Below are 15,401 nucleotides of genomic sequence, written 5' to 3' on the forward strand. Positions count from 1 at the left end.
TTAAGGATGAGCTCTTCTAATATAGAAACAAAAGTTCTCTTATCTCTAGGAACAAAGGTTTTCTTCTCTCCCTTGGCAAGATGTTTTATTTCTCTCATCTCCTTCTGTTCAAGCTACTTCAACATCTGCTTGCTTCAGCATGGCTGCCTCTGTTCATGGCTGTGGTTAGAACACTACATCCCCCCAATGCATTCCATGAGTTACAGGGAAAAAAAGTCTGATGATGATCAATTATCCCTTCACCATAGCCTTAGAAGAGAATTTCAGCCCAAAACTAAGGCATCTCCTCAATCTCTTCCCATCTAAAATTTGACTTCTTCACTGACCTGAGTATGCCATGTTGGTTTTTTAACATGTCTTTTCCTTTTCTTTTTTCCTGATTCAGGAGAGAATTCGTGTCTATAGGTTCATTTGTTCTCAAGCTTTATCAATTGAAAGAGTTTTTATAGAGTTCTGCAGCTATGTTAAACTATGACACTTGTTTTGTAGCAGCATCTTCACTTACAAAAAAATTGAATTAATTATTTTCAGGCTTTGAGTAAAGCACTTCTAGAACTCCGAGCAGAAATGACTGCCAATGCTGAACAGCAAATTATTTCTGCTGCATCACAAAAAGAGGCATATATGAATGTCCAAGAGATTGTTGACAGACAAACGAAGGGGCTTACGGTGAGTACTAGGTAATTCAATTGTATTGCTGATCAACCTGAGTTGGGGCCTTTGCTGACTCTTTTGTTTTCTTCTAGACACAGATAGAGGATTTGAATAATCAGATTACAAAACTTAGAGATAACCTTAAAATAAGTAAAACCAAGGAAACTTCATTGTCTGATGAAAGGGATGAGTTAAACCAAGAGCTTCAGAAGAAAGAAAAAGCATTTGCTAAAATATCGAGGGAAAAAAATGAAATAGAAAAAGAAAATGAAGAACTGAAGAACCGGATTAGGAGGCTAAGCAGTAACATTCAGGTAGAAGTGACTTTTCAAACTATGTTTGATCTTGGTCAAGTTTCTGTATAGATGAGCTGGTTTGGGGGGGATGTAAGATTTAAGTATCTTACACTTGATTAAAAAATTCATTTTTTCCTCATTGCCTGGGTTACATGTAAGCTATTAGCTTGTTTCTTTGCCTCAGCTAAAAAAACCCAACAATTACGTGCTTCTTAAAATAAGCTTGAAAGAATCTGAGTAGTCAAATAACCACTTTCATAGTTTCTTGAAATTGTCTTCTTCCTGGCTGTCCTTATTTCGTCTTTTAGAAGAAAAGTAAGGGATTTACAGAAGAATCATCTATCTGTCTGTCTGTCTATCTATCTATCTATTTTTTAAAATTCAGGTACTTGCTGCTGATTATTCAGTTCAGAGGGAAATGTTACATTCCAATACTATAACAATTTGAAGAGAATTTTTGAAAGATCCTTTAGGTTTTAAACTAATTTTACCAATTTGGAATTAAAATCCTTATTTTTTGACTGGAGAAAAAACTCTCAGTAGTCACTAAATTTGAAGCTGTAAAAATTTGTAATTTTTCAGAGCAAAGCTGATGAACAAAATCTGATTGATGTGCTTCAGAAAAAAATAAAAAAGTTGGAAAGTGAACTTGAGAAAAAGTGTGAAGAAACAGAAAAAAAGGGCCTAAGAGAAGAAAAGGTATGTGGTATTTGTATCATGGCTTTGAAAGAGCTCATCAGTTGAGGCCAAGGTTGTTCACCTCTCCTTGTTTCTTCTAAAACCTACCAGCCAAACTTGATCAGAAAAAAAGCAGTTTCATGGCTGCAACTTCTCATATGTTTCTCATGCTCTTTTTTACTGTTCCTTTTATTAGTACTGGTATCTTAATGTTTTCCTGCCTTTTTCCAATAGACTTTAATTCTACAAAATCTTAAAAAACAAAGATTTTTTTATTTTAGGTAGCAGTGAAATTGATTCCATAAGTTCTGCCAAATGTGCTTTTGTGAAATCAATGAAATAGTAGCAGCACAAAATACTGAGGAGCAAGAGGGAGTCTTAAAAGGGATGATGTCTCTATAAGTGATTATTCTTGACAATTGTGATCTCCATATAGAAGAAGTTCTGAGTGATCAGAGTCGTGTTAATTTATAAGTGTTGCTGGTTTCTTGTGTGTTTCTATGTCAGTAACTAATTAGTGGCTTCTCATATTAATTATAAAGTATGCTGGAATATTATAGCATACTTCTGTAATGAGAGTCAGACTATTTTTTGTATGATGTTAAATACTATTCTAGGACTGCACTTATGCTTTCAATTAATTTGAAATGTTTTAAATACCTGTTGCTTTATGTCTGGCATGCATTTTTCATTTCATTCCATTGTTTACAGCAATAACTGTTTAGAACAAAACCAGAAAATTAAGTACAGGGAATAATCAGAAAAAGAAAAATTCCGACTAAAAATAAACAAAGAAAACCCCCAACCAAACCAAAAATTTCTTACAGGAATACTGACTGTGATTTGTCAGTAGCCACTTGTGATCCTGTAGTTACAGGTTTTAACCAATGTATGATTTATAGTTGCTGAGTTATTAACTCTAAGTAGAGATTTAATTTCTTATGGGAAAAGAAGCTGTGCAGCAGGGGCATGCAAGCCCCTGGTGAGTGGTAGAAGACAGATCTGTTGTAAATTGCCTATACAAAACCCCTACTTTGTCTTAAATCTAATGTAATTTGAATCTAGTGTAATTTGAAGTAAAAGGACACATTGCATTAGCACCTCTAATTTCATAAAATGCTTTACTTCTTTTTTTTGTAAAGTGAATATTAAAAGCTAAGGACAAATTTGGTAGGAGCAATCAACTGCATTTGCTTTATCCACCTATCACAGCTGTGTGTCTAGCTGAATTTTTTAGAGCAAAGCTGATAAACAAAATCTGATAGATGTGCTTCAGAAAAAAAAAATTAAAAATTGGAAAGTGAACTTGGGAAAAAGTGTGAAGAAAGTGCTACTTAGCTATGGCAAATAATATATGCCTGCTGTGGCTTCCTGGTTTAAATTGATAAATGAAGGATAAATCATTCTTAGTTCTCTATTGTGTTTGCTTTTTTTGCTTTAAGAGAAGAAATCAAAGGGAAATATAAAACCTATTTATGTTCTTCACAGTCCTCCAAGGAGGAAATAATTAGATGGGATGAAGGTAAAAAATGGCAAATCAAAATGGAAGGCTTGCGGAACAAACTAAGGGAAAAGGAAAAAGAAGCAGATGCTTTATCCAAACAGTTGAATACATTGAAGGAAATTTATACAAAGTGAGTTGGTTTTAATTGATTCAGTTACAAAATGATGACAATAAGGGAAATCCAGATATGTTTGACATATAGTAATTATTGTAGTTTGTTATGTTTATAAGATTGATGGCAAGAATTTGACATTGCTATTAAGATTAAAAGGATTAGTTAATTTTCCAGCAGCGGGCTACTAACTCCTCCAGTATCCTTTCCCTTGTGGAAGTCAACTACCTTTATTTGAAGAAAGTGTCTCGAGATAAAATGAATTTAAGTCCTTTAATATGCTTCCTGGTTTAGCATTCTCTTATTCTTATAAAGCAAATAACAGCTTTATGAAGACAGGCTGTTTCTCGTAATGGTGTTATTTAATCCGTTTACTAGGACTTGTAGTGTTACTGCAGTAATGACAGTTCTGGGATTATGAGTTGGAAGCCTTTTCAGGAAACAACGATATGTCCATACCCTCTGCAGATATTATGTTTACTTTAGTGAAGTAATGGCAAGATGTTACTGATGAAAGATGTGGTGATTATTGTAGCTATTACTAAATTGTGATTTGAAACTGCTTCAGAATGCCTTTTATTCTTAGCAAGCCTTGCCTGAATTTCATATAGAACACATGCAAGACTAACAAGTGGTTTATAATGTGCATGACACTGACTTAATGTTCATTGGGTTTTTTTGAGCTTTGAGTTGCAATTTTGGTAGGCTTTACTGTCTATACAGTAACCTTATTAAACAGAAAAGAGGGTGTGTGGTTCAGTGAGCAGATAAAATGCAAATGTGAATTATTTAAGAAAGAAAATATTTTCTCCTCAAGAAAGCAAGTTATCAAATAAGCTTTAAAATGTAAATGTACTGGATGTTGCAGGATTGAAAAAGAGAAAATTGCTCTGCAGAAGAGACTGAAAACTACTGGTGTCACTGTTGACCGTGTTGTTGGAGTAAGAGCCACAGAAACTGAAAAAGAATTGGAAGAACTAAGAAAACGGAATCTAGAGTTAGAAAATGAAGTTGCACACATGAGGTCAGAGACTTTTTAAAAGCATACAGAAAGTCAGAAATCTAAATTGGTAAAAAATAAATGGAATGTGATAGTCTCTAATAGGCAAACTATAATTCAAGAAGGAAAAAAACAGGAATTTTAAAATTTCTTCTTAGAGTCTGTGATGAGCAAACAACTTGGGAACAGTTGTGCATGTTCAGAGAATGTGCAGCATTGGTTCATTATTCTAAAAAGCTAAATAATATGAAAGACTTATGGCTCCCTTTGTGAAAAATTTTAACTACAGTTTAGAGTTGGTGAAAGTTACTGGAAGTGCTAAGTGCAGTTAGGAAGTGTATTCTTAACCAATGTATCCACTATCACAGTGGATAATGTAACTGAGTCATGGAAGTTGTACACATCTGAAAAGAGTGGATTCCTTTTGCCAAAGCAAGTATCTTCCATTCAGTGGGATTAGTTGAAATTTGGCAAATGTTGATTTAGAATGACTAGCTTAGAAACACTTAGAAAAATCCAGTGTAGAAATCCAGAATTCATGTTACTTTTACCTTAAGGGATGTTTTTGTGCATTAATAGCCATTTGTTTGTGGCTTTGTTTTTTGATGTAGAACACTGCAAGCAATCCCACGAGACTCTGTTATCGAAGATTTACACTTCAAAAATCAGTACCTCCAGGAAAAGCTTCATGCATTGCAGAAACAATGTTCAAGAGAGACATTTTCAAGACCCTTAGTAAGTTAATAATGTAACCATATTATGTAAAATAATACTTAGGAAAAGTATTTGTTTTCTGTTTGGTATTCTATGTTCCTTAGCTGGTTTTATTTAAGTGACAGTATTCTACAGCAGGATATGAAATACTCAGCTTTTAGTAGTTTAAAAAAAAATCCAACAAACCAAACACAAAAAAACCCCAAACCCCCAAAATATAAAGTTTCTGTGTTCTACAGGTAGAAGCTGGAATATTCAGCATCCTAGCATATGGGGAGAAATGAGGAAAAATATTTTTAAATATGAGTCTGCAACTGAGAGACTACTTCTATGATTAAAAATTCAAGATGCACAGAGTTTGGGGAAATACTGAGCTTCATTTCAGTTACATTAGATGTTTTTGTTGCGCTTTGATTTTTACAAGGTTGATTATATTACAAATTTTGCATTATTATGTTTTCTTAATCTTTCAAGAATTGACTTAACAGTACATTCTAGTTTCCTTTATTTCCTGTTTTCTTTTACTGTGTTCTGCTTTTCTTTCATGCTTCACTCTATCTTCAACTTGACTCAGAGTACATGTGACCAAATGGAATTGACCAAGTCTGTTCCTATCACTGTCAGTAGACAAAAGTATCTGAATTTCCTTCACAAGAAATCTATTTCAAATAGGGATAAAACCAAACATCAGACTAATAATAGAGTTATTGATGGCAGTGAAGTAGATGAGGAGACAGACATGCACACATGCATCATGCATAATGAAGGCCAGGAGGCTGCTGCAGATGCAAGCGGAGAAATGTCTCCTGAACAGCACCCTGAAGATAGTGAGGAATGCAAGGACACAGATATTTCTAGGGAAGGACTGAAAACCAAAATTATAGCTGAAGCTGGTAAAGAGAACTGCAGTGAAAAAGGAGAAAATATAACCCAACCTGAAAATGGAAAAGTTAATGAGAAATACGAAGAAGAAGAGAAGAAGCAAGAAATCTTCAAGCAATCAAATGTGGATGAAGAAGAATGTGTAGAAGAGCCTGATATTGACAAAATAAGCTGCAATCAGTTTGATTCAGGGGAACCTCCTAATCAAGCTGATGACTGTGAAGCAAAGAAAATAAATATGAATAATGAAATGAATCAACATACTGCAGAAAATAAACAGGAAAATGACCGAAGCTGTACAGAAGGGGTTGAAACTACCCCAGAATTTTCTGAAATGCCCGAGGTTTGATACTGTAGTGGCCCTCTAGCATTTCTTCAGTACAAATCATGTAGAAGTAGAATAGTTTGATCTTGATAAAGCAGTGCTTTCCTGCAGGGATATTGAAGTATTTGCCAGGTGGTCCATAGAGCAGACCTTTTACTTTCATGATAGACATGCATGTCAGCTCACAAGTAAGCTACTGTGAATTCTAAAATTTTGATCCAGAAAGTTTACAGATAACCCCAAAGATACGTGGAGCTAATTGATGTCCTTCATTCTTTAAGAGACTTATATGTCATTATTTGCACCAAAAAAAAAAAAAAAAAAAAAAAGCTTTAATGAAGCAAATACTTGATTCCTCTAATGAGTGATAAAGTAATGAATCATACACTTAATTCCCAAATTACATCAGTGGTTTTTTACTGATGTAATTTGGGAATACTCTTTACTAGTCAGGCATAATAATTTACTGTATCACTATGATTTCAATTGGCACTATAAAGTATGCAAAACCATCTTTGTGTAGTTGAAATCACTATCCTCCATGGATAAAGACTTAAGATTTTGAGAACTAACAGATTAAATGAGAGTTACATACTACTGTTTCTGGCTTGCTCTTTGATCTGTTTGACATAATTGAAATTTCTTATGATGTATGTGCTACTTAAAAAACTATCAGAGTATGCCCTTAAAATTAGATGCTGTTCCCAGGCACAGTGTCACAGCTTACTTCATTCAGTAGCTTCTTTATCTTTTAGTCTTTGAGGTTTACTTCTATGGAATAGTTTGTGGAGTAGTTTAGGTTTAATGAAATTTTTACTGGTTTATACTAATTTGTAAACTTCTCTTAAAGTTTAAGCAAGTTTAAGAAATGTAAGAGGTGTTAGAATGAAAGCAGATTAGATCAAAACTGGTAATAATACTGTCTTGTTTCATTTCGGTGAAAAATACTAATTCTCTATTGCTCTTAATCAGCTACAACTCATAATTGTATTGAATTCGTACATTACCACTTAATAATAATCTTTCCCCTCTTTTCTCAAGACATCAGGAATAGGATCAAGTGATCAGTATCGAAGAGAACAAGAAGTTTTAAAGGAAAATTTAAGATTGTCATCTGAAAACATTGAGCTAAGATTCCAGCTAGAGCAGGCCAATAAAGATTTGCCAAGACTGAAGGTAAGATCTTACTTTAGTTCCTTTGCCCTCACACAGATCAGGGAATTGCTTAAAAAGAAATGGATATTTTTTCTTTACATACTATAAATTTTCCATGTTTTTACAGAAGATGAGGTTGAATAGCTGGTAGGAATAATGGAAAAAGTCAATGAGATGAGAAATTGCTTTCTCTTAAATTTTTCAAAGTAAAACCACGGTAATTTTGTTGACCAGTTTTTCACCTCAGTTTGAGATCTAAATTATTACTGTGTCTTTTTTTTTTTTTTTTTCTTGTAGGACCAAGTAGATGACTTAAAAGAAATGTGTGAACTTCTCAAAAAAGAGAAAGCAGAAGCTGAACGAAAGCGGGGCAGCATTAGAGGTGTGAGTATTCTAACAGCACTTCTCATCATAGGTAAATTAAAATAAAATACAAAAAAAAGGCAAAGTATTATTGAAGTGAAATCGTTTAGAATCAACCAAAACCAACCATGAATTTTTCTTTTTTATTTTATTGACAAAATGCTATAATGAATTAATGACATTAAGTTAACAGAACCATTAGAAAGACTAGAGCTAAACTATTAAATATTTGCACTATCATGGCCTCGTTTTGTCATTTGGATTAGTTACCTTCAGAAGCATATTTGTACCATAAATAGCAGTTACAGCCATAATAATGAAAATTATATTCATGTATTAACATAAATTATTTGATCCAGATATAGAAAGGTTAAGTTACTGTTAGGGAAGGTTTCAGTTTGTTCTACTGTGGAAGGTGACACAACTAAATTTTACCCTAGCTAATGTCGGCTACCTTAATAGAACAATATTTCCAAAGTTAAAGAGAAGAAAGTATTCAACAGTGTGTCTCCTGCTGCTCACTTATCAAACTGTTTGTGTGACCTTCTAAAGAAAGCTGAACTAATAAAAGCTCCTAAGTGCCTTTGTAGCTCTTTGTAGCTCAGTATGCAAGGAGAATGAGTTCTGCTTCTGGGTACCTGCAAAAGATCAGATATTTTTCATTCTTTTACTCATGCTTTGCATGGACTGCTTGTGTACCTGTCTCTCATGCAGTGGCATTCTTGGACAAGAAAATTCAGTTTATACAACTGTTTCACGCAAAGGTTCCGAAGAGACAGAAAATTCTTTATCTTTCTCCATTCACAGGCAGCAAGATGTGACAGGTTTTTCTTTAACTCTGCTGTGTACCAACACAAACCTCCTAATCCCTCCAGTTATTTTAGAGAAGAAAAATAAGTAGTTTTTACTCCTGAAATTTGGTTGCTATATACATATATGTAGAAGTCCAGGGAGTAAAATCCTCCCCATTTTCCTTATGGAGTACCTTAGGGCCCCAGAACTAAAATCAGCAGCATCTTTAAATTATGATTGCAGAGGAAATTGCGAAAAAGAGGATGAGAAAATAAATGGATTTGAAGACTCCCTAAAAGATTTTCTAACTCATTAATTAATGTAGTGAAAGAAGAAAAATAGGGAAATTACAATATTTCCCCCCACATTTATTTATCATTTTGCAAGAATATATGCCTTTGGAAAGGGACATCTACTTATACTTTAATATATAGTTCTTCTGTCACTTGAATTTAGCAGAAGTGTTGCTAAAAATGGGCCCTCTTTTCTTCCCTTAAGCTCCCAGACATTTTTCCCCCATGCCTACAGTATTAGCATTTAAGCAATTGCATGGTCTGTTGGATTAGGGAATTTTTCTACAAGAAAAGCTATATAAATGAAGAAGTAATTTGATTTCTTTTCCTAATGTTTTCATTTAGTTCACGAGTAGAGTTTGAGCAGAGTTTGAGACTTAACTGCAGCTCTTTAGGGTAACATAGAAAATGAAGGAATTGATTTGTTGACTTGGGGGATTAATAAATCATTAGATATTTTGGAGAGATAAGTATGCAAGAAATTCTAAGGTTCATGTCATATCACAATAAAGCATCTTTTTTATTTTATAAATGTGAATTGCAATGGTAAAATAAGCAATAAAGTAAGCTTCGGAGTATCTCAGAACGCTAAGATGAACTTTGCTCACTTTTACTTTTTTCCTTCCACGCTCTGTAGGCTGGTAGAAGTGGAAAGACAGTCCCAGAACTGGAAAAAACAATTGGATTGATGAAAAAGGTTGTAGAGAGAGTCCAAAGAGAAAATGAAGAACTGAAAAAAGCTCCAGCTGTGGTTTCTAATGAGAAATTACTTGGTCTTGAGCAGGAAAATGAGAGGCTAAAGGTATGGATTTATCTCCAGTAACTATATTTAGGTAACAGTTTATACGCAAGTTAGTAACAAAATGGAGGCCTGTTGATACTGATTGGCACAAAACCGTTTTGAAAATGCCAGATATGAAATATATAGAACAGAAAGGCAAAACTTCATTTTAGCATAACATACTGCATGGGTTAAGGTAACTTTGTACCTTAAGGATATATTTAACTATGTGATGAAATGTTCACTGTGCTAAGTAGCTGTAACTACGCTGTGCTTTAAAAATGGAAATCTGAGATCTTCTACTAAGCAATGTAAGTGTGTTTTAACAAACTGTTTGATCTTTAGTCTGAAATGGAAAAAATGAAACTTGATCTGGAGGGCCAGCTGAGTGTGCGTTATGAATCTAAAACCAAAGGAATGGAAAAACTCATTGCTGAAAATGAGAGACTGCGTAAAGAACTGAAAAAGGTATAATCATTTTAGTGCATCCTTTTATTTCCGCTAGGCACTGCTTATGGTATATGGTATATGGTTTTTATTTTCTTAATGATTGATATAACACTTCCATGACAGATTTTTTTCACTATATGCAGAGAGGAGATACCCAAGGACTAGCCCAAGATGAAATTTGGAAGTTGTAGTGTTATTAGTCTTGGATGCAGTTTTCCTCTACATCAGAAGACCCTATCTCACCATCATTTGTGATAATACCATGTTTCATGTGAGGTTAAGTATTCCATAAGGCTTTGCTTTTATTGAACAATAGGAAGCTGACAGGGGAGAGAAGCTACGAATAGAGAAGAATAACTTGGAGATACTAAATGAGAAGTTAAATGTACAGCTGGAGGAAACAATTAAGAAGCTAAATTTGGCTGAGAGCCAACTTGATGGAGCTGACAGCAGAAGCTGGAAGTCCATTGTAACAAGGTAGGAATTGAGAATGTAATAAAGGGACAGAAAAATGATACAATGCTTATGCTATTAAGAGAAATAAACAATCTGTGTCCTGTGTAAGGATGGCAGAGAGCAAACCTGTAGTAAGAGATACTTACTCCTGGACTCCTGGATTACTTTAGGGTGAAATAAGTTGATGTGTTGCAAAGCACGCTTTAATAGTGATAAATAGAAATGGAAGGTATCTACAAAATCAGAACCTCTGACAGTAAACTTATTAGGGCAGAAAATCAGCTGGACAGGAGAGTGACTTGCCTAATTTCATCTTAGGTCAGATCATGTTGATGTCCAAGATTTTACTTCATTCCTGGTCTTGGACTCCCACAGGATCCCTTGAGGAGTCTGTTGCTACTCTGATACTTGCTGAAACATTGCTTGAGACTTCAAAAAGCCATTTGTTTTCTTTTAACCTTCCCCCGAACTGTCCAGTGAGGTAAAATGTCTCTATGCAAGGTCAGATGGCGACCATAATTTGTCTAAGGAAGGAGGGCAAACCCGACTGCAGGACAGGACGGAAGTAGCTGATGGCCACAGCAGAGAGAGGATATGAGCATGCAGTGCAGATGGTAGGCCCTTAACAGCTGCCATATCAGCTCAGTAGTAGTCTTACATTTATTCTTTTTGTTCACCTCTTTTGAAAAACATTTCTACTTGGTTCTGTTTAGTTGATAGAGCTACATAGTTCTGTATAGATACAAAATCCATGGTCATGTTTAATTGTACCTTGCCTATTTCAACTCATGTGAATAAAGCCTTCTATTTGCATTTACTTTAACATGCAAACCACCTCACCAGCACATCTAGCAATGCATATACATGGCAACAGAAAGTGTTTCATAGGGCAAAGGGGTGTCATCGCAGTGACCCTTCAGAAGACTCTTTGGCAGGTAGCAAGGTGTTGGACACTGTATTGCTATCTGAAAATCCATATGGATTCAGATGGGAGACTGGGCTACGTGACCTCCAGAGGTACCTTCCAACATTTCAGATTCTACACAAACCTTTTTGTAGCCTTGTAAAGCTCAAAGCAAAACAGAATCTTCCTCAGACTGCTCTCCATCCAGGGTAAACAGTTTACTGCAGATAATTTTGGCCTTGGAGTCTTCATCTTCTGCATCTGTATTAGCCCTTTTCTCAGTACATTATTTTTCCATAAATTACTAAATCATTAGAAAAACACTTTCAAAGGTATAACACTGAAGTATGATCCAATCAGTGTACATCCTGCATCAGTAACATGGATCCTTTCAGCAGCAGGTGTTTGGGTTTTATGTGCAATAGCATAAAAAGATTCCTGTTCCCTTTTAATAAAGTGTAGATACAAAAAGAAAACCACAGAAGTGTATTATCTAGAAAAGCCTTTATTCCAAGATTAAAGATGTGTTTCTCATTATGCTTCTTTCAGCAAACTGTATTTATAAGGCCAGTGGTTATTTCAAGGCCAATGCCCCAAACATATTTTAGGGTGTATTTTACAGCATTTATTCTCCCTAAAGATATTTTAATCTGTTTCTGCATACGTATTAACTTTTGCTCTTATTTTTCTCTAAATAAAAATACTGCCAGAATGCAGGAAACTAAGCTGAAGGAAATGGAAACAGATATTGCTAAAAAAACCCAAAGCATTGCTAACCTTAAACGGCTGCTTCAGGAAGCAACAGAACGTGAACACAACGCTGATAAAAATTTACAAGATCTAAAAGAACAAGTGAGTAAAATTTAGCTAGGTAACTCTGAAAATAGAATGCTGATTTTGTCTTTGTAATGTCTGTAGTGGCAGAATACTTGTTTTTTTTTTTCTTTTACAGTTTTTTTACAGTCATAGTTGCTATATTTACATATTTTAGCCAATTAATGAGGCTTAACACATATTATCTATATATATATATATATATGTAGAAACAGAACAAAACCTCTCATTGCCAGTAGTGTCATGCAAATTCATGAACTGTCACTGCATTCATTAACTGTATATTAATGTATATATAATATATATAACATATTTAAACCACTGTTGAGCTCCTGCAGCTTTACCAGGCATCTCTTTCAGACGCTCCCTCCCTCTCTGGTCAGGGACCTCTTTGAACTTAACTTGCAGCTGACCCCTAGTCAGTGTACCCTCCCTGGGGCTGTCATTGCAAACTCACAGGGTTTTCACACCATCTTTCAAAAAGAACTAGAACACCCGGGTATGCAAATAAGCACATCAGTAATATTTTTAAAGCATTTAAATTACTTAGGCATATCAATTCCTTAAGCATATGTATACAGTATGTTGGTGTAGCTATACATCCAACTTTCTTTGTAAATCTAACTTATAAACCCTTCATGAAATACATAGCAATGATCTTTACTAACTCTAGAAAGAAATGCTGTCAAGCATTAGCTTTGTGTGTGGAAAGTGTATGTGAGCAGGTTTTTGTTTGTTTTTGTTTGTTTTTGTGGTTTTTTGTTTGGTTTGGTTTGTTTTTTAGGGTTTTTTTTTTATATATAGCTTTTCATGTTTGGTTACATCCTTAGTATTATTTTCATTCTTTTTTTAATCTTGTATCCAAGAGAAGTCTATCTGAACTGCATTGTCATGGATACTGTTTTCAAGAATAAAACTTCTTTAATTTTTCTTTTAAGATTGAGCATCTCAAACATCTTCCTGAAGGTGCAGAGACAGAGCAAAACATTATAAAGGAGCTTCAGCTTTTAAGGTAGTGTAATTCTAAACTAAATACCTTGGCCAATATACATGAAATGAGATCAGGAACTGGTCATTGCAATTTTTACTTAAATATTTTAAGTTTTAATATATTTTATTTATTAAAAAATACTCTATTTTTTTTAATATTCCAGATTAACTAATAATCAATTAGAGAAAGAAAAAGCAGAACTCATGCACCAGATGGAAGATTATAAGCAGGAAAGACACACCTCCACAAGTGAAGGCCCTGCAGCTGGTAAAATTTTCAATACCTAAAAATAAAGATCATCTTGTATTTAGGGTCTAAAATGACATTTACTTAATACGTGTGTGCAGTTATAATAAATCCACAGAATTATTTGAAGCAGATTAATGCCAAAATAGTGTAAACTGAAGCAGATTACGGTCTTGGATTTCTGAGTAAATATACAAGTTTTTGAAGAGAATTTTCAGTAAAAATCTCCATAATCAATTATTTTGAGCAGGAGGCTGTAAACTTTGTATGATTTTCTCCTCACAAGAAGGTGTGTAGTTCTTGCCACCACGTGCTTTATTAACTGTAAGATGCCAGTCATTCATTGAAATCCTCTTTCCTACACCTTTTGCTTTGGGTTCCAAGATGTTAGAGAATACCAGCTCTGTGAAGGATTTAAGACCTAGCAGGCATCAGTCCCATGGGAAAAGCAGAGCACTATGGAGCAGCACAATGCCATATGATTGGAGGAAAAAACCCCCAAGCTAACCCAATAGAAATTATGAATAAATACATCAAGATCCTTACAGTATATCCAACTTCCTGCATTTAATTCAGAGGAAGTGTACGTGTTGTATTTCTCAAAGGTCTGCTAACAGACTGGCCACTGGCTACTGCATTCAATCACAGGAACTAGACACCACTGCCCAATTTGTATAAGAACTAAGAAAAAGCCTAGGTGACTTCAATGTTTGATGACCCCAGTTAATTGGTTTTATTTTGTTTCAGCTTTCAGGAGATGCTGAATTATTGAAACAAGATTATTTGTGCCATGGATTTTCACTACTTAAATTTCATTAAAAAATCATTATTTTTGCAGGACATAATGAAACTGTTGAGAAGGATAAAATTGACAGACTAATGACAGAAATGGCTGACCTCCAGTCACAGCTGGAAGTTTCAGAGCTCGAAAAACAGCAATTAAAGGTGAGCTGCAAGTATCATCCTAGGCAAGATAATAAGCAAAATTATGGTTAGCTAGAAAGAGCTGTTTAATAGCTAAATTAATATTTAATGACACAGTCAATTTCTAAACATTGTCTGCAAAGCCTATTTTGTTTTTAGTGAAGGTGCTGTTTATGGGTAGAGTTTTTTGTTTCTAGACAAGATCCTAATTCTCTTATATAATCCCTCAAGAAAAAGGCAAAAAGTGTTGTGTGGTATTAACAAAGTTCTGGCTAAGGTGATAGTCCTTCATTCTTTTCAATAGGAAGAGACAAAAGAGCTGAGAAGAGAACTAGAAACCTATAATCCTTCCTTTTTTGAAGAACTTGAGGATCTAAAATATAACTACAAGGAAGAAGTAAAAAAAAATATTATCTTAGAAGAGAGACTGAAGCAGCTTTATGAAGAGTTTGGCATTCAAGATAGGCAACATTTCTGTTGATTAGGGTAGCATTCAGTATCCTCATCACTGATACAAAAAATAAAATTGTCTGTGTTTATCTTGGAATTATACAAGTCTCTTAAAGTTATGTTAGTTTGCACACACCAAGAGTGCAGAATTAGATTATTCAATAGTTCATGGTCAGTATTTATACACAATAGTCAAAAGAGAAGTGAGTTTTACCTCTCCCAGCTCCTGTGCAATAACATATTTTAATTTAGAACAGTTAATTTGGGTAATAAGGTGTAACTGAAATTGAAACCTTGGGCTTCTTTTAAGAGTTAATAAACCTTTAAACTGTCAGCATACTAAGTATGCTAAGTCCCAGGACAGTAAGAATATGTAATTTGCTCTTGTTGTCTTGTGCAACCATAATGTTTAACTCTGAACTCAGGGTCAGTGTGCTGGATGTCTGTTCTTACATCCCGGGATATTTTTACCTCAATGTTAAAACATTCAAGAACAAAGAACTGAAAATGAAGCTATGGTATTTCAGCCAAACCGCTGGTGTTTTTGTAGATAATTGATTTTTCATTTTGTTTATTTTATATTGCTGGATGTATACT

The 15,401-nt window shown here is 34.4% G+C and overlaps 2 protein-coding genes across 3 annotated transcripts in view; both read left to right on the forward strand.

Moving 5' to 3' along the window:
• Positions 1 to 15,320, forward strand: part of CEP290 (centrosomal protein 290) — a 52,696-nt gene extending 37,376 nt beyond the window's left edge. For both annotated transcript variants that reach the window (XM_083858892.1, XM_083858893.1), the window contains exons 39-54: positions 532 to 669; positions 747 to 968; positions 1,533 to 1,649; positions 3,117 to 3,262; positions 4,113 to 4,268; positions 4,856 to 4,979; positions 7,207 to 7,341; positions 7,618 to 7,704; positions 9,406 to 9,570; positions 9,895 to 10,017; positions 10,316 to 10,476; positions 12,070 to 12,211; positions 13,132 to 13,205; positions 13,348 to 13,451; positions 14,269 to 14,375; positions 14,659 to 15,320. In XM_083858892.1, the coding sequence (XP_083715018.1) occupies positions 532 to 669; positions 747 to 968; positions 1,533 to 1,649; positions 3,117 to 3,262; positions 4,113 to 4,268; positions 4,856 to 4,979; positions 7,207 to 7,341; positions 7,618 to 7,704; positions 9,406 to 9,570; positions 9,895 to 10,017; positions 10,316 to 10,476; positions 12,070 to 12,211; positions 13,132 to 13,205; positions 13,348 to 13,451; positions 14,269 to 14,375; positions 14,659 to 14,835 (2,178 nt within the window). In that variant the 3' untranslated portion in view covers positions 14,836 to 15,320. The remainder of the gene's footprint in view (positions 1 to 531; positions 670 to 746; positions 969 to 1,532; positions 1,650 to 3,116; positions 3,263 to 4,112; positions 4,269 to 4,855; positions 4,980 to 7,206; positions 7,342 to 7,617; positions 7,705 to 9,405; positions 9,571 to 9,894; positions 10,018 to 10,315; positions 10,477 to 12,069; positions 12,212 to 13,131; positions 13,206 to 13,347; positions 13,452 to 14,268; positions 14,376 to 14,658) is intronic.
• On the forward strand, positions 5,326 to 6,189 carry LOC310908162 (uncharacterized protein; the record flags this gene model as incomplete). Its single annotated transcript, XM_083858897.1, has 1 exon — positions 5,326 to 6,189. The coding sequence occupies exon 1, from the start codon at positions 5,353 to 5,355 to the stop codon at positions 6,187 to 6,189; it is 837 nt and encodes a 278-aa protein (XP_083715023.1). The 5' UTR covers positions 5,326 to 5,352.
• Positions 15,321 to 15,401: the final 81 nt, after the last annotated feature.

This window comes from Zosterops lateralis (assembly GCF_965231275.1).
Source record: "Zosterops lateralis genome assembly, chromosome: 4".
Lineage (NCBI taxonomy): Eukaryota > Metazoa > Chordata > Aves > Passeriformes > Zosteropidae > Zosterops > Zosterops lateralis.